This window comes from Oryza sativa, chromosome 7 (assembly GCF_034140825.1).
Source record: "Oryza sativa Japonica Group chromosome 7, ASM3414082v1".
NCBI lineage: Eukaryota > Viridiplantae > Streptophyta > Magnoliopsida > Poales > Poaceae > Oryza > Oryza sativa.
This window is the reverse complement of record NC_089041.1, coordinates 28015946-28034168: the sequence shown is the minus strand read 5'-3', so window position 1 is coordinate 28034168 and position 18223 is coordinate 28015946. Positions and strand designations below refer to the sequence as shown.

General features: G+C 42.0%; 3 protein-coding genes across 4 annotated transcripts; 2 read left to right on the top strand and 1 right to left on the bottom strand.

The window, feature by feature from the left end:
- Positions 1–743: 743 nt before the first annotated feature.
- LOC4344171 (F-box protein SKIP5) lies at positions 744–3103 on the bottom strand. The gene is made up of 5 exons (XM_015789297.2): positions 2819–3103; positions 1724–1868; positions 1556–1634; positions 1352–1410; positions 744–1253 (listed from the first exon to the last, which is right to left on the bottom strand). The coding sequence occupies exons 1-5, from the start codon at positions 3084–3086 to the stop codon at positions 908–910; spliced, it is 897 nt and encodes a 298-aa protein (XP_015644783.2). The 5' UTR covers positions 3087–3103; the 3' UTR covers positions 744–907.
- Positions 3104–3992: 889 nt separating this feature from the next.
- LOC107276052 (annexin D3) lies at positions 3993–6160 on the top strand. Its single transcript, XM_015789294.3, has 6 exons — positions 3993–4228; positions 4604–4767; positions 4870–5106; positions 5232–5456; positions 5616–5705; positions 5805–6160. Exons 1-6 carry the CDS (start codon positions 4153–4155, stop codon positions 6006–6008), a joined length of 996 nt encoding a protein of 331 aa, XP_015644780.1. The 5' UTR covers positions 3993–4152; the 3' UTR covers positions 6009–6160.
- An 889-nt stretch (positions 6161–7049) lies between these two features.
- On the top strand, positions 7050–15444 carry LOC4344170 (condensin-1 complex subunit CAP-D2). 2 transcript variants are annotated; one of them, XM_015789525.3, is made up of 17 exons: positions 7050–7307; positions 8421–8746; positions 8833–8993; positions 9081–10221; positions 10309–10500; positions 11244–11894; positions 11998–12168; positions 12259–12326; positions 12415–12637; positions 12748–12847; positions 12947–13062; positions 13153–13210; positions 13755–13906; positions 14023–14218; positions 14417–14593; positions 14670–14754; positions 14937–15444. In XM_015789525.3, the coding sequence occupies exons 1-17, from the start codon at positions 7160–7162 to the stop codon at positions 14947–14949; spliced, it is 3978 nt and encodes a 1325-aa protein (XP_015645011.1). In that variant the 5' UTR covers positions 7050–7159; the 3' UTR covers positions 14950–15444. The 2 variants fall into 2 exon arrangements, with proteins under 2 accessions (XP_015645011.1, XP_066168702.1); XM_066312605.1 differs by having other exon boundaries at positions 12748–12851; positions 12951–13062.
- The last annotated feature ends 2779 nt before the right edge of the window (positions 15445–18223 follow it).

The window sequence follows — 18223 nt, the reverse complement described above, 5'->3', positions numbered from 1 at the left end:
TGTTTGAATTTGCAACTTCATGCAAGTTTCTATATTAATTAAAGGACGCAACTAACTAGAACGGATCTAACTTTCTGTATTAACCTCCCTGTCATTTCTAACCCTACTAAATACTTCTCCCTTTTTTCACCACTGACTTTGAACAAAGCAGTAACAGTGATGAACTACATACGGTTCCTTGTATATTGTACGAACACAGGAGTAACATCAGGCACCAAGAAAAAGAACATGAATAGTAGGGTAATTGATTACAGTATAATTAAGTAGTTACACCCAACAGTATAATGAACATGAGCTACTACCCTCGTCCACAAATATAGTCGTCAAAAATATTATATTTGTAGACGAATGTAGTAAATTGCAATTGCTTCAGACATTGAAAAAAAGAGTGATCTGTATCATTTTCCTTCCCAAGAAAAACTGAGAAAATCACCACCAAATAGACAAGTTCAGAACTGCAAGATCAATACAAACTCCATCGAACGCATGATTAACAGAATGTCAGTCATCCAAATGGAAAAATAGCAGTCCAAATGCATCCTTGTCTGATTGCTCGCTTCCACAAGAACAATCACGTTTACAACAGGTAGAAGTTAATTTAGCAGTCAGTGTCAGATAGGGTCCCCGCCTTGTCCTTTGTTCAAATTAACGACAATAGGACGTGAAGATCACTACAAACGGCCAATCAATAACCTGTGCTGCCGATCCAAGAATTAGGGTAAATTTGATCTGTGACAGCTAAGTTTATGAAATTATCAAACTTTATGCAGTTAACTTGTAACTAGTGTCCCTGTTGATCCAAATAGAAAATATTTATCATATGTTACAACAAACAGGAGGCAGACAATGCCAAGAGTTGATACTGGATAGGATACATGGCCATGGCCTTACAGGTTTACATGAATTCCTACCTTTCTCCTACTTCGAACCAGAAGAAAACAGAACTGCGAGAATAGATAGCCCGCACATGTTGCAGCGCCAGTGTTCCATTAGTCCTGACGGCCTTCGCACCCCCCTCAATGCGGGTGCGAACAACAGTTACACCATGTCCTTGCTCCTTGAGTGATGAGAACGAATCATACTCAATCGCTGTGCTAATTATAGGGAAGGACAAATAATCCAGAGGATTTTGCTCGCACTGGAGCAAGCACTCCTCAATAGTTAATCTACCACTTCGATGAAGCAAACAACACCCAAGCTCTGCTCTAATAGTGAGATTTGCAATCTTGCAGGTGGAATGGAACTCCAACGCACTGCTCAGACAGGCAAGTGGAAGGTATTAAAATCATTGCCGCTTTGACGAAACATTAGAAAGAACAAAAAACCATTGCCACAGAAGAAAAATGCATACTTGTCAGAGCCACGCGAACATGTTAACACTGTGTCGTCAGGAAGCTCACCCCCGCCAATCTGACAGTAAGCAAATGACAAGCGTAAGCTCAAAGTTGCATCAACAACAAAAAAGAATTGCTGTGTAATGCAAGAAGCATTTCATCAGAATACCAGATCAAACTTTCACTCTTGAGATATAACAAACATGAATGGAAAAACTTACAATGCAGAGAGGCTTCTTTATTTGGATATTACGTGCAACATGTGTGCCACCAGCAGCAATTAGAATAGTATCCCCAGGCCTTTAAAACAACGCAAATAAAGGTCATCCATAAGACCATAACCCCCTCTATAACATAATGAACATTGAACAGTCAGATAGAACACGGACCTAGCTGCAGAAACAGCAGACTCAAGATTTGGATAGACTCCTGGCTCTATTGTATTTCTGATTGGCCTCTCAACACGCAACCACAGTCGAGGATGGCATGCAAGGAAGCGCCATCTGTGGCAAACGAGGGCGGTGTTATACCTATCTGCAGGTTCAAAAATGAAATGCTAAAAAAAGCTCATTTAAAGTACATAAACAGCGTCACATTATCAGGCAATAAATGGTAGCAGGGACAAAATCAAGCACGCCAACAGTGAGCTAAAGGTTTGATATACCTAGAAATAGGGACAAGATTGAACATCCAAACTTACCAGGTGGAGTGTTGCTAACTCTAGGGGTCTACCGATCCCACAGTGAAGGCAGATATACAACAAAATTATTTGTTTTCATATAAAACCTATTTCATCAATAGAGATGTAAATAGCAATATTTAGCATGAAATTTCGGTCGAATAAAGCTTCTAAAACTCAAAAGATGCACCTTGTAGCGACGTTCATGCAATTTATATGATTTGTTCACCCATTTTGGCAATTGTTGCTATTGTAGCGATGTTCACCAGTTCATGTGATTTGTTGTCTACTGGATGAGATGGCAATAACTCACATGAACATTTGCTCCAATAGCAGCAATGCCGAAATGGATCAACCATCAGTTTCTCACCCTAGAACCTAGAACAACACATCAGCTGGACCATTATGGTATTGCGGTTCCACGATCTCACTGTGTAAAGTTGTAAATCCAAGAGTAATCAAACCATGAATTCGCAATTGCGAGCACTTAAGCAAACCCTACGAATCATCCCCTGGAGAAGGTGCTTAGTGACATCTTCATCTATTAGACAAAATTAAATTTCACTACAATTACATAATAGACCCCATACTAGAACAATCCAGCAAAACTCCAATCGAGCTAAAGCCTAAAGCAGGTCTAAACCCCCAATTTTGGCCCGTTCCCATTTCCCCTCCGTCCCAAATCCTCGAACATTTTACATTCCCCAAAGCCTACGCCACCAACCGTTCGCAGCAATTTACCAATCGGCCTCAAATTCTCCCATAACAAGATTAGGGTAATCGTAAGACTACGAACGAATCGAACCTGGGATTGGGCTGAGGAAGCTGAAGATGTGCATGAGGCAGCCGTCGTCCAGGCTGTTGACCGGCGCCTCCCCCGACGGCCCCGCCGCCGACCGCTGCCGCTTCGGAGGCATCTCTCCGAATCCCTCTCCCCCCCAGTACGGCGTGCGGCGCCGGCGGCGAGCGGCGGCGCGGTGGCCTGCGGCGAGCGCGAGGTCGGCAACGGCAGCTGCACGCGCGGCACGGGGGATATCTCGCCGCCTCGACGGATCCACGATTTTTTCCGCCATCGCGGGCCCCACCTGTCAGATGGCGGTTGGTCGGGCCTGTCCACGTGGCTGCCTCCGCTGCGTCGGATGGGCTTGGACTAGAATTAAGCCAGGCCCATATTGGGCCATAAAAGTGGACGAATTACAGTCTTTAGGCCCAGTTAACTGTTTGGGTTTTTAATCCTTTTCTTTTTTTGGCTGATTAAAATGCAGATTTCACATAGATTTCTGTCGGTATATTTTTTAAATTGTTGAATTTTCTGCAAAAGTATTTTTTATAAAAAAATTTATTCGCACGTGTCAAACAAACGCATGTGAATGCACGGTGTTTTCGACTGAAAAACATACTTCTTCCGTTTCACAATGTAAGTCATTCTAGCATTTCTCACATTCATATTGATGTTAATGAATCTAGATGTAGATTCATTAATATCAATATAAATATGGAAAATGCTATAATGACTTACATTGTGAAACGGAGGGAGTATATAGTATACTTCGTACGATTGTGTGTGAGTGCGAAAAATGTGGTTACGGAAAGCTTTACTCCCCTTTTGTGTTGCTCCCCCACTTGCATTTGTTGTGATCCGATTATTTGTAATTAATCATGCTTGTGAGATGCTTGTGCAAAGTGCAAATACCATCTTTGCGGACTAATGTGATAATCAGCATATGTGCATTGGTGCGATTATTCTACTGCCCTTGCTTTACAAACTCGATACACGTACAGGTTGATTCTTTGCTATTGTCGCGAAGAATTAGAGTATGTTTTATATATAAAAGCTTTGCTAAAGCTTGGGACAAAACAATAGTAATGCAGATCACGAGTTCTTGAATGAAATTTTGTAGGAAAGCTTAATGCCTAAGGAAGTTAGCTGTGCAGCACATATATTCATCAGTGATTTGTCATTTGTGCAAAGTGCTGCAAATGTGCCCATAACTTTGCAAGTTTTTCTCCAGCTCTTTCGAAAAATCCCTGCTCTTTATAATTCCTAGTACTAGCTTGACTGTCCATTTGTCCGTGTAATCTCGTGTCGTGTGTTCGCCACCATTGCCACTCAGAGCGCAGAGAAGAGATCGATCGATCATGTCCATCAATGCCGTCCCGAGCCCCGTCCCGTCCGCCTCCGACGACGCCGAGAGCCTCAGGAAGGCGCTTCAAGGTGCGTGCTCTCACATCGCCATTCATCCATGGCAGCTGCGTTGCGTGTCGTCATCTAGAGTCAATGGTTTATAGCTATACAGCTGTTCGTGAACTTTGGTTGAAAATTAGAATTCAATAATTTTTATGATCTTATTATACCGTGGGAGTTTTTATTAGTTTTTGTGTGTTTTTTTGTTTATTCGTATGTGAGGTTTTTATTGAATTGATGTAATAATTGGCTGTGGATATTTGAGTAAAGGCCAGAACTATATTCCATTATATGAAAAAATCCATGGCAACTTCCTCTCTGGATTCTTCGACTCTTCGTGTTGTTCTTGCTGTTGTCGTACAGTGCGACATGGACGCATGGTGACGACGCGTGTTGCATCCGCAGGATGGAGAGCGGACAAGGGCGCCCTGACCCGGATCCTGTGCCGGCGAACGGCGGCGCAGCGGGCGGCGATACGCCGCGCCTACGCCTTCCTCTACCGGGAGCCCCTCCTCAACTGCTTCCGCTACAAGCTCTCCCGCCATTGCCTCCTCTCCCTCGATTTCTGGGTACTACTAAGCTTTGCCTGATCTTCCATAAACTTCTCTCTTCTGAATTCTCCAAATGCTGTATATATTTTTTTTTCTCAATCTTGAGATTTCTTGGTTCAGAAAGCCATGATCCTGTGGACGATGGACCCGGCAGAACGGGACGCGAACCTAGTGCACGAAGCACTGAAGAAGAAGCAGAGAGACGAGACCTACTACATGTCCGTGCTGATCGAGGTGTCGTGCGCTTGCACCCCGGATCACCTCGTCGCCGTCAGGCGCGCCTACCTCGCCCTCTTCGGCTGCTCCGTCGAGGAGGACGTCGCGGCGTCGCCGGCGATCCAAGAACCTCTGAAGAAGGCAAGCCAAGATCACACTGCAACTCACAATCTCATATCATGTTCAGATAAGTTCAGAGAATTCAGACAAGGAGACTTCTTTTTTTTTCCCTAATCGATCGTTGCTGGTGTGTTTCTGATCTGCAGATGCTGGTGAGGCTGGTGAGCTCGTACCGCTACGAGGGAGATGAGTGCGTCGTCGACATGGACGTGGTGAGGATGGAGGCGTCTCAGCTGGCAGAAGCCATCAAGAAGAAGAAGCAGCCGCGCGGGGAAGACGAGGTCGTTCGGATTGTGACCACTCGGAGCAAGTCCCAGCTCAGGGCAACGTTTCAGAGATACAGAGAGGATCATGGTTCAGACATAGCTGAGGTATATGATAACTTTGATAAGATTACCAAGCAAATCAACAGCATCATCATGCCAAACTTGATAAGATTACCAAGCAAATCAACAGCATCATCATGCCACAAGATAAGCAAAAAAAGATGAAGAAAACGTGTGATCTTCATTGCTGTCTTGTTCTTTCAGGATATTGACAGCCATTGCATCGGCCAGTTTGGCAGGATGCTGAAGACCGCCGTGTGGTGCTTAACATCACCTGAAAAACACTTTGCAGAGGTGAATTAACACCTAAAAACCCAACTCAGATTAGCATCGGGCCATCTTTGTAATCACAGTGATAATTAACCTGTTCTGTTCTTGCACATGCTGGTTCAGGTGATCAGGCACTCGATCTTGGGATTGGGGACGTACGAGGACATGCTCACCAGAGTAATCGTGTCGCGTGCTGAGATCGACATGAGACACATCAGGGAGGAGTACAAGGTCAGGTACAAGACCACCGTCACTCGCGACGTCGTCGGCGACACATCGTTCGGTTACAAGGGCTTCTTGCTGGCGTTGGTCGGGAGGGAGGACTGAAGAACAACGAAAGAAGTGTTCCAATGCATTGGTATATGGGAATGACATGTGGGGTCCAGACCCACATGTCAATGTGACATACGATGGTATTTCGACTTTGTGATTTTTGAGATGTACCAGGCAAATTGGGACAAATAAAGGTTGTGATTTAATAAGTTGTTGGTCACTGATTTGCAAAAAAGACAGAGAATGGATTTCACAAAAACCTTTTAAGACACTCAAAACGCAAAACCTAAAGTTTCAAAAAACCTCAGGGTTTGGGGGTGAAATGTTACAAGAAACCCAAATGTTTAAGCTTACAATGTCATTTTTGCTAGTATATTTATGCGTAATAATTAAAAAGAATATATGAGATATTCCTAGCCTCATTTTAACGAGCATTATTACGGTATTATGATTAATGTTTGTCCATATAAGTAACCGGTCAATATGTCATTATTAGTATGATTGTGTTGTATTTTTTTCAATCATATAATGCAAAAGTAAGAAAAAAAGACGAAGTAAATGTGATGGGTATGTATTTTGAGCCTACTAATGTAAACATATCCAAAAATATTATATTTAATAATGGAATTATGAGTACGTGACATAAACATGCGTTTCTTGAAACACTATGATACCTCAAAACCTGGGGTTCTTTGAATCAAATCATAATATGTGTTGTTTTGTGTTACATGTGCTTCAAACCCTGGGGTTTTCTGAAATTTAAGGATCAGTAAAATTTAGCTAGAAAGATTTTGCAAATAGTAACAAGGGATCCATTTGCAAAGAAAATATATGGGAGTAAAGTGGTACAGTGAAAATTCATGAGTTTTCGTTCTGTAAGCTCGTCTGGATGGGCCTATACATCAGTGGCCCGGCAATGAGGCCCATCCAATGCAGGCCCACCATCGAGTGTCAGGAGTCAGGACCGCTGCTGGGTCCCACATTAAACAAGCGGCTCCAAACTGGCATCTCCGCCATGAGTCCATGACACGTGGGCCCCACCCTTTACCGACAGAGAGCAGCAAAGCTCACGAAATTTTACGCCTCCCGCTCTCCGTTTCGAAACGCTCCCCATTCCCCCATCCTTCTCTCTCTCCACCTAAGGCTCGAATCGAAGCCGACCTCCTCCTCCGCTCGCCGCCGCCGCCGGCGTCGTCCGCGGCGAGATGGCGCCGCCCTTCGTCTTCCCCTCGACCCTCCGGGACCTGGAGCGGGACGGAGACGGCGGCGGCGACGACGAGCCGGCCCTCCGCCCGCAGAACCCCGTCGCCGTCGGCGCACTCCGCGCCGCCGACCTCGAGGAGTTCGTCAAAGGTATAAAACCCGCTCCCCACCACCTCCGCTTCCTCTCGAAATCACTCCATCGCTTGCCGTAAATCGATGGTTTGGTTGTGGCGTGCGGTGGAGCTGAGATTGTTTCTCCTGTATCGTTCGCTTCGTATTGGTGGTTGTAAAGTGTAAACCCTAGTTCCCGTTAATTTGGCCTCCCGCGCTCTACTCCTAGTTTGGTTCTTGCATGTATTTAAGACCCAATTAAAGTCAAATCCCTGTGATTCTGTGGAATAAGAGTTGTGGACTGTTGATAGACATTTTTGGCGCAAGATTTTGCTGCATTTAGCCTGTAGAGTCATTTCAAAGCTAACTATTGCAAGGCATATCCTTTTTAGAATTTTTTTTCATCTTGCTCCTTGGCCATTTTCATCGAAGTGGATTGTTTATTTGTTTTGCTTTTAGAATCTGCAGCTTTGGATATGACAGGGTTTAGCTAGCTCATGTGTAGTAATGGAACTAACAATTGAGTGTTCTTGCTTTTGACAAAAGGTTCGGCCTCTATTTGTGTCCCACAAAAAAAAGTTTTTTCTTCTACATGTTAAAATTCGTTAGACCAGGGAGCTTTGTGGCATGTAGGGAAATTAATGCACATGTTTGTAAGAAAAACATGCACATTCATCTGTGCATCTGTAAATATTTCAAACTGTGAAATGATACCATCCTTACCTAGCTCTGGGCTATGAATGCCTTTTGTAAGTTTCATCTCCATTCCTCTTCCTGGAAAAGTTTGTTTTTATTTTAGGCATTCACATCACCAAAACTGACGATTCATTCAAGGACATCAGACAAAAAGTTTTAGTCCCATTCATCTATTCATCCAAACTTACAAAGCTTTTACTGGGCTAAAATTTCTCAATGTGCATTTTGTCACAAACTAGTGCATATTAAGCTTAATGTAAGCTGCATGTGGTTTGTTCAGCAAAGTATTCAATTTATCTCACAATCAAAGTACTAACTCTTATTGAATCAATTTTGTAATATTCCACCCTGTTTGAATGAGCGTGCAGCTGTGCATTTTACATCGTGTATCTTTTGAACCAAAGGTTTTCTCTGAACGAGCTAATTCTTTCTTTCATTTTTTTTCTTAAATTATAGGCACATCGTTTGACCTGTCTGACAAGGAACTCTTCTGCATCGAGGAGCAGGACGTGTTTGACCGCGTCTATTCCCTCGTGCGTGACTTCACTTGCTTGCCCCCTGCCCTCAAGTTCAACCTTGTTGAGACCTTGCGCTCCAATCTTAGTGTTCTCCTCCCAAACATAGACTCCCTTTCACGAGCTTCCATGTCATCCCCTTCTGATGGGATCCCAGTAACTGATCGCATTGCTTCGCATCGGAATGCCCTTAAGATCTACTCCTTCTTCCTCCTCTCCATTGTTGTTGCTGAAGAATCGGGAGCTGATAGTTGCAATGGCCCTAAGGTAATACCTGTGCAAAAGTTACAATTTATTTGGACTCTTTGTACCCTTCTAATTTTAACTGAACTTATTATGCCATGTGGACTTAGGTGGCAGTACATGGTCGGAAGAAGAATGCTGTATATGCTTGGAATTGGGAAGCACAAAGAGGCCGCATCATGAATCTTATTGCTAATTCACTTGAAGTTGACCTATCACTATTGTTTGGTCCAGGCGGTGCTGATGAACAATATCTCTCTTTTGTTTCAAAGTAAATTCAAGAAACTAGCTGTGTTATGCTTTCTGTATTCATTCCTTATAGAGTTATAGTGATGTTGCTTTGGATGAATATGTGTAGGTGTACTTTTGTTCTCTGTGAGAACCAGAACGTGCTGAAAGATGAGGAAATAAGAAATGGCTTGTGCCGAATAATTGGTGCAATTGCTACGAAGCATCAAAGAGTATCTCAAACAAGTGCATCTGTCTTGCATTTGATTCATAAATTTGATTTCACTGTCGTGCTTCTAGCGGAATCAGTTGCTGCTGCAGAGAAAAGGTTTGGTGATGGAAGCCTTGCGATTTTGCTGATAAGGGAAATAGGTCGGACTGACCCAAAAGATTATGTAAGAGATAGTGCCGGTGCTGACAATGCCGGGAGATTCCTAGTAGAACTTGCAGATCGCTTGCCAAAGCTCATGTCAACCAATATTGGTGTTCTGATACCTCATTTTGGTGGGGAATCATACAAGATTAGAAATTCTCTTGTTGGGGTCTTGGGCAAGCTGGCTGCAAAGGCCTTCAAAGATGTTGAAGGCGATAGTGACGCCCATTCTTTAAGGCTCCGAAGTAAGCATGCTATGCTGGAAATTTTGCTTGAACGTTGTCGAGATGTGTCTGCATACACGAGGAGTCGTGTGCTTCAGGTATGGGCAGAGCTGTGTGAAGAAAATGCTATTTCAATTGGCCTGTGGAATGAAGTGGCATCAGTTGCTTCGGGCAGACTGGAGGACAAGAGTGCAATTGTGAGAAAATCAGCACTGCAATTACTCATCACAATGCTGCAGCACAATCCTTTTGGGCCTCAACTAAGGACTGCAACCTTTGAGGCAACTCTAGAAAGGTACAAGGAGAAATTGCAAGGAATGGAGCCTCCTTCTCCCGAGAAGGATGAGCTCTTGAATGATTCTTCACTGGGTGAAGTGATTGCAGGGCAGGATGAAAGTGTCAGTGATAGCTGTTTACCTTCTAGTCAAGACCCAAAGGATCAAGATCCCACAATTGTGGATATAACAAACTTGGAACAGATTAGAGCTTTAGTTGCATCACTTGAGGCTGGTCTGAGATTCTCGGCATGTATAACTTCATTAATGCCAACTCTTGTCCAGTTGTTGGCATCGTCTTCAGCCACTGATGTTGAGAACACAATTCTTCTATTAATGAGATGCAGACAATTTCAGATTGAAGGTTCGGAAGAAGCCCTCCGGAAAATGTTACCTCTGGTAATGCCTCCCTGGAAGTGTAGGTTGTTTGTGAATATGAGTTAGAATGTACACTTCGTCACTTCCTTATCTTCATAAATTTTGCAGGTATTTTCTCAGGATAAGTCAATATATGAAGCTGTGGAGAGTGCATTCATCACTATATACACAAAGAAAAGTCCCACGGAAACAGCCAAAAGTTTATTAAACCTTACCATTGAATGCAGCATTGGTGACCTTGCTGCCCTTGAAAGCTTAGTTAGTTCATTGGTATCAAAAGGAGAAATTTCATCCAACACGGTGCACTCTTGTTTCCCTTCAAAGTTTGCTCATAGCAACCTTTCAAATGCTATTTTTTACAGTTTAGTTACAGTAATGCTAAGTACTCCCCCCATTCCAAAATATAGGGCACAACGATTTTTTCCCCTAATGTTGCATAATACGAGGTTCGCATGCATGCGTGCATGCTATTGACTAGCACCTCCCCCTCCTCTAAGTTCTATTTTTAAAGCCTCTACCCTCAAGATCTCTGATCTCTAATCCCATTGGGTGCATGCATTTTATTTATTGGGATGATCCAAATTAGAAGGTGATAATAATTTTTTCTTGGTTTTTGCGTAAGAGATAGTTGCTCATTATATTTTGGAATGTAGGGGAGTACTCATTTATTCTAGCACACCAATCTCCTGTGCACCAAAAGTGATTCTGCACATAGATTGAGAATGCAAGGTAGTACTAACTTGCAATTAAGTGAGTGCATTAATTGCTGAATATGCATAAATTAAGAACTTAAGATGCATGCAAAGAATATTGCTCCCAGTTTCTCCACTTTCTGATGTGAACTTCCCTTATCTAGATCCTACAGTGGGAACTTTTTTCTGTTCATCTTGAAGTATCTTTTGTTAGCTGCTCATCAAAATAATTTATATTGCCTATAACATAACTTATACCATTTTGTCGAATGTTATTTATCTAACTTCAGTGACACCTATTATCTTTTGTTGGGGAAGTTCACACTTGTTAAATCCCATTGTCTTTTGCAGATAACAGCCCTGTGGGATTATTTTTGCTTTCACATCAATGGTGTGAAACCAGTGCAAAGCCGTGGAGCTTTATCGATTCTTTGCATGGCAGCAAAGTCATCTCCCAGCATTTTGGGTACTCATTTGCAAGATATTATTGATATTGGGTTTGGACGCTGGGCTAAGGAGGAGCCTCTGCTTGCTAGAACTGCATGCATTGCCCTGCAAAGATTATCCAATGAAGACAAAGTCAAATTAATTAGTACTGGTAGTAGGGTATTCGCTGCATTGCAAGGCCTGATAACTAGCCTCTCACTTCCTGAGAAAATATGGTATGGAGCCGCAGATAAAGCTATAAGTGCCATCTACGCTTTACACCCAGCACCTGAAATCTTCGCTGCTCAGATTGTAAAGAAATCACTTAATTCTGTATTCGGTGTCTTAGGAACTGATTGCATGTCAAATGAAAATGAAACTCAGAATGGTTCCATGCTGTCATCGACACCAGCCACAAATCTGGGCAGATTTCTTTTCATTATTAGTCATATAGCACTGAATCATTTGGTTTACATTGAGACTTCTGTTAAGAAAATTCAGAAACAGAAACGGAAGAATGACAAATCAGAGCCTACTGCCGAGGATCTTCAGGCAGATGCCTCCAAAAATTCGGAGGTATTTTATTTCTTAGTTTGCTTTGTGGCCTAATCGATTTTGGGTTACCATTCTTTCGTCTGAGTGTGTATTGCACTTCTCTTTTACTGTGTGATGCTGGCAGGCACAAGGTATAAATGCTGAGTTGGGAATTGGTGCATCTGTAGATATTGCAATAGAGTCCCTCGCTGAAAAGGCAGAAAGGGAGATTGTGTCCAATTCTGAAAAGAATCTTATTGGATACTGTGCACCATTTCTCGCAAAACTCTGCAGGAACCTGGCTTTGCTTCAAAAGGTCCTAATTTGTATTGAGCTTCCTTTATTTTCTTAATGTTTTGACTCTACTACTCTCTGTTTTTTGTTCCTTACTTTTTTGTTAATGCAGTTTCCAGGGTTACAGGCCTCTGCAATGCTTGCTCTTTGCAAGCTAATGATTATTGATGCAGAATTCTGGTAAGTATATATTTATATTCCAGCTGTTTCACCTTTTCAATATGATGTGCTCCAGATATTTATATTCCATCAAATGCTCAACTTTCAGTGAAGCAAATCTTCAGATCCTATTTACTGCTGCTGAGAGCGCGCCTTCTGAAGTTGTCCGATCAAACTGCACTATAGCTCTTGGTGATTTAGTGGTTCGCTTTCCAAACCTCTTAGAACCTTGGACAGAGCACATATATGCACGCTTACGTGATCCTTCGGCATCTGTGAGGAAGAACACTGTGCTTGTCATTTCACATCTTATATTGAATGATATGATGAAGGTCTCTCTCTCTCTCTCTCTCTCTCTCTCGTGTGTGTGTGTGTGTGTGTTTGTTCGAACACCATGCCCCTCTCAGTTTTATATTTAAACATCTTTGCAAAATATTTATAGGTTAAAGGCTTTATTAATGAAATGGCCGTAAGGATAGAAGATGAAGACGAGAGGATCTCAAGCCTTGCAAAACTCTTCTTTCATGAGTTATCAAAGAAAGGCATGTCCAGCAAATGTGTCGGTCAAATAAATTGCGTAACTTGAATATACATGTTTGACTTATCTGACGTTTAGTTCTTTTTCTTTTTGATCTTTTTAGGAAGCAATCCAATTTATAATCTTCTTCCGGATATCCTGGGTAGATTGTGCAATCAACAACTCAAGGATGAAACGTTCTGCAGCATTATGCAATTCTTGATCAGCTCTATTAAAAAGGTATAAGCATAACTTTTTTTCTGTTTTCAGCAATTACTATGCTTTAACTGTACTTTGAGTAACTATATACATTTCTAACTGCATTCTCAGGACAAACAAATGGAAGCTCTTGTGGATAAGCTCTGCAATAGATTTGCTGGTGTAAATGGTACTATGCATATACCTTGCATCTATATTCGTTCGAGCTTTCCCATCTAAGGCTAATCAACTACCATTGCTTCTGTATTCAAGATACCATGACATAAATAATATTACTTCCTCCGTTTCATATTATAAGATTTTCTAGCATTGCCCGTATTCATATAGATGTTAATGAATCTAAACATATATATGTGTCTAGATTCATTAATATCTATACGAATGTAGACAATGCTAGAAAGTCTTATAACCTGAAACGGAGGTAGTAAATGAGTGGCAATGATATTTACATGGAAAATGTGAGCACACATCAGAAACGGAATGTTGTGATGCAGCATTCTTGTTCTTTGTTGCAACCTTGTAGTGGAGTGGCTTTTGCATAAGCTAGCAATATGGGAAGCTAGTGAGCCAATTTGATTTATTTTCACTCCTTTCATTTTAATCCTGTCTTGAGATTTCTGAATTTTCACATGCAATATTTCAACATTTATGAATGATTGAATTGTTGTGATCCCATTTTCAGATCCTTGACCTTTCTTTTTGTTGTGTTTCAGATGTTAGACAGTGGGAGTATATATCCTATTGCCTTTCTCAGCTGACTTTCACAGAGAAGGGTTTGAAAAAACTAGTTGATAATTTCAAGATATTTGAGCATGCATTATCTGAAGATTCTGTAATGAACCACTTCAGAACTGTGATAGCAAAGGTTGGTGCTCAGTAGCCTAGGCTGAATGGATGCATATGTTATTATGTTAAATACAGCAGGGCTGAATTTGTGAACTCTTCAATGTTTTTTTAATCTATGGTAATTCCTCCTATCAGTGCAAGAAGTTTGCCAAGCCAGATCTCAAAGTTTGCATTGAGGAATTTGATGAGAAACTCAGCAAGGTTCATCAGGAAAAGAAAGAGCAAGAGGCCACGACCAGGAATGCCGAGGCACACAAACAAAGAATTGGTTCACTTGACAAACTCATGGTAACTAAGAGAACTGGGAAGGATAAGGGAAAATCTGCTGAAGGTACAATTTTTTTTCTCTGAATCTCCTTATCATCTATATCATTTAAGTTAATCTCCACATGATCATCCATCATGTATTGACTATGAACTCAAACATTAGATTAGAATAAGGTTACGCTGTAAATCTGTGTCTATAATCTATACACCAGAAAAATTGATGCTTACCTTAAACTGAGGTTCATTTCTTTCTGTCTGTCAGTGGCAGAGGAAACTAGTGAGGTAGTTGATCCATCAACGGAGAGCAATTCTGAAGATAAGGAGAACATGCCAGAATGCAGTGACAATATTTGTTCGGAAAAGAGTCATACATCATCCACGTTTACAGAATCAGACGGTGACAGCACAGAGGTTCAATCAGCGAGAACTTCTTGCAAAGGTAACAGATGGTTGCACTGCTGATATTCGCATGACACATCCAGTTTCTCAAGGAATCTGTTCCATGCATTATGCAGGCGTGTCGCGTTCAAGGATAAATAAAATGAGAGAACCGGAAGACTCAGAAGACAGTGCTCCAATGAGACGTGTGTCTCGCAGAAGGTGTTTACACTCACTACCTTACAACAATCTTACTTCATAGTAGTAGTATTTGTTTCACGTCCACTAATTTTAAATCTTTCTGGATCATTGCTTTGTTCATACTACTAAGCAGTGCTATTAGACTCGTCCTTAATTCCTACTCATGAATTACTAAGAAATGCATTTGCTTACAAACTTTGCAGACCAGTTAGGTGATGCCGAACTGTAATATGGACCAGGTGGCAACAACTCCTCTCTGGGAAGATCTCGCCTTGAGATCTTGGAGTTCTGAAGCAACTGGTCTCCCTGGCGCTTGTCCCACCAGAAACTCTATCTAACGCCGATATATTTGTTGAATCATAATGTTTATAAGCCTGCGTTGACCTGCTAAATCTTGGTCAGCTCCACACGGAACGGTTTGCTGGATGCTGATATTTCATCTAGTAGGTTGCCTCTGATTGATAATCCGTAATTGGAGTTCGGTATCTAGTCTCCTTGCCCCGTATGTTGAATTTTTTGTTCGTTACGATTTGCGCTGCTTGAACAAATCTATACTCGCTTGGTCGAATCCAGAACTTGGTACTACTAGAGAGATGTACCTGTATGTTGTCTGTAGACTGTACTGCCTCCATTCTCAGTATTGGAGTACATGTTTTAGGTGTATGCAGGTAAACTTTGGATATATATGTATTCCTAAATGTATTACTAGCATTTGTCGTGTGAAAAAAAATACTAGTGGATTCCTCATGAAAAAGTACTTTATACTATTAGTAGTTATGAACATATAGCTAAAAAAATATAAATTCATTGATAGTCGAAGTTTTAAAATTTTGATTGAATTTTATCTGAAATATCATATACTTTTTAACCAGATGGAGTAATAGGAATTACATATGCTTATTGGAGAGCTGGGGCCCTGGAAAGCCCAGGCTAAATCATCCATGGCCTCACTTAACAAAGCAACAGGCAGCAGCTCATTTGCGTTGTCCAGGGACAAGGCAAAGGCATGTTGCGCCACTTGTGCAATCCAGTTCTTTTTTTCGCTGTCTGCCTCGAATCTGGGTTGCTCACATCCACATGTCATCCATTTCTCCTCAAAGAATTTGATCACGAAATTCAGCCGCGACGTTGACGGATTCCACCAGCCGCGGTCCTCCTCATGCTCCATGGCTGATTTGGACCACTGATTTGAGTGGCAGATGATTTATCTGAGATTTAATTCAGTGCTGAAACAATAACAGTTCACTAGTATGAAAAAGTATTAGTCGGTCATATGCTTCGTCGCTTGCATACTTTTTCCATGCAGTAACTGCAACCGGTGCATATTTCTCCACGGTGAAAAAGACATTGTCACACTAGACATGTTTATGTAGAAATATGAGCAGGTGTTTTACTTTGAATCATTAAGATTAAGATGTAGATTTTACTTCGGTTTCTATAAGCACACTTTCCAAAGTGTATTTCTTATAAAAACTTTATATACAGAAGTTACCCTAAAATATTAAATAAATCTATTTTTTAAGTTTATAATAATTACAACTCAATTATTCATGCGCTAATGGATTTTTTGTTTTGTGTTGCGTAATTTCATTTTCATCTTAATCTATCTCAAACACCACCTGATCAGTCATACTATTTGTCCTCTAAAGATTTCGATGCTTATTTGTGGTTATACAATGTAAGCAATGTCAACTGCCAAGCTCATAAGCTAGATATATTCGCATACTCCTTCTGTTCCAAAACAGTATAAGCATTTCCGAAACTTAAAATATGTATTCCATTATAAACATTTTTCTATCAACTTTCCCATCTTCACCAATCACAACTATGTCTCCCTGGACGTCAGTTTCTATTAAAACTCTTAAAAGTGCTTATATTTTTCAAATATGGTATTTATATTTAAGGTAATAAAGAACTGGGGATAATAAGGCCGTGTTTAGTTTCCCCCTATTCCCAACTTTCCATCAACATCATATTACATCAAAAACTTTCCTACACACATAAACTTTCAACTTTTTTTTCAAACTCCCAACTTTCTTCAAACTTACAACTTTTTTCAGGAACTAGACACACCCTAAGCATATGCACTTTGCTGTAATGTTGTGAAAAAGACCCGCTTGCCGTGTGGTTCAAGCAGGAAGTTGATTGAGCTAGCTAGCTAAGCTGTTTCCGTTCACCGCGCCATGTCCACATGATTCCCTCTCGTTCAGCTGTCAATTTGCGTGCAAGCTCGCGTCGTCGCAGCCACACGATTCCAATGCGAAGATTCTATGCTCCGATATGATGGACCTTCAACTAAAACAGAAGCTGTTCCTCTTAGCTAAGCTACACTTGCTGAGATCGTCGATTACTCCATGCCCGATTCAAACACCAGACTACGAGAGCATCACGTTTTTGCACAGTTGAAAATCGCGCGGCGAAGTTTGTATTGTGCCGGTGTATACGTACGTTCGCATTATGCCTTTATGCCTTAGAGCCACTCCTGACAAAAGTCGGGCAAAGGATCAGCCCAGTTTGGTCATGACTCATGAATCAAACTGCGCCGATCGATCCCGTCACACTCACACGCTCCAAGCTCCCGCGCGGCGGAATTTGGGGCCGTGCGGCGCTTCCCGAGTCCTGTACAAACCGTGACGCGATCGAGATTAAAGGGGTTGTTTGGTTCGCTACCATAGTTTACCACGTCACATGTTAGACAAAGCATATTTTTGTTAGGCATGTGTTTGATTGGTCACTCTCGTGACCAACGACTTGTTATTAGTCACACTTTCTTTTGACTTACCATACTACCTTTGATAAGCTGGCCGGGCTGTGCGGTTTGTGCGTCCCCGGGAAGTTGGAGCCGTGCGTGCGTGCGCTTCCCGGGCCCTGTCGCGTGATCCGTGTGGCCGCGCGGCGCGTGGAGATCGAACGAGCCGGCCGGCACGCGAGGCGAGCGTACGTCCCGTGCGCGAGCGCGCGGCTAAACCGCTAAAGAACCCGGGAATTCGATCGGAATGGCGTTAACGTACGTGCTAACGTGTCGGGTACGTACGTGACATCGCGGCGGCTGGCGTGGCGTAACTTGATCGATCGGGATGCCATGCCGTTCAACCCAAGCGTCGAGAAATATTCTGCATGGGCACTAACGTGGCCAAAACCCCCAAAACCCAATCCAATCTCCTCTCGCGGAAACTGGTGCGTGATTGTTCGATCGATTGATGATCACGTATATTATTGTTCCTGATGAATTAATAATTAATCAGGAAAATAACTCCAAAGTTTTAGTGCTGCTGTGTGATAACCAGATTTATTGCCCCGTGCATTAGAAGCTTGGAATGGAAGACCTGATCATGTAAAATAATAATAAGAACAAGATGAATCGCTGAGTAAGCAGCTGATGTTCTACGAGCCATTTTCTTCTCCCTAATGCGTCATGCGTGTAAACTCCAACAGAATGGACCAAAGATTCGGTGGGTACGTTCGTACGAATCAATGGGCACAGGCCAAT

Bases quoted from the DNA above. Each gene is read 5' to 3' on its own strand.
- LOC4344171 (XM_015789297.2), bottom strand. From the start codon at position 3,086: ATGGCGGAAAAAATCGTGGATCCGTCGAGGCGGCGAGATATCCCCCGT. The intron at 1,411-1,555 runs GTAAGTTTTTCC...GCTTACTGTCAG, and splicing joins TAAAGAAGCCTCTCTGCATT to ATTGGCGGGGGTGAGCTTCC. The intron at 1,254-1,351 runs GTATGCATTTTT...CTGTCTGAGCAG, and splicing joins TGTTCGCGTGGCTCTGACAA to TGCGTTGGAGTTCCATTCCA.
- LOC107276052 (XM_015789294.3), top strand. From the start codon at position 4,153: ATGTCCATCAATGCCGTCCCGAGCCCCGTCCCGTCCGCCTCCGACGAC. The intron at 4,229-4,603 runs GTGCGTGCTCTC...TTGCATCCGCAG, and splicing joins CCTCAGGAAGGCGCTTCAAG to GATGGAGAGCGGACAAGGGC. The intron at 4,768-4,869 runs GTACTACTAAGC...TTCTTGGTTCAG, and splicing joins TCCTCTCCCTCGATTTCTGG to AAAGCCATGATCCTGTGGAC.
- LOC4344170 (XM_015789525.3), top strand. From the start codon at position 7,160: ATGGCGCCGCCCTTCGTCTTCCCCTCGACCCTCCGGGACCTGGAGCGG. The intron at 11,895-11,997 runs GTATTTTATTTC...TGATGCTGGCAG, and splicing joins ATGCCTCCAAAAATTCGGAG to GCACAAGGTATAAATGCTGA. The intron at 12,327-12,414 runs GTAAGTATATAT...CTCAACTTTCAG, and splicing joins ATTATTGATGCAGAATTCTG to TGAAGCAAATCTTCAGATCC.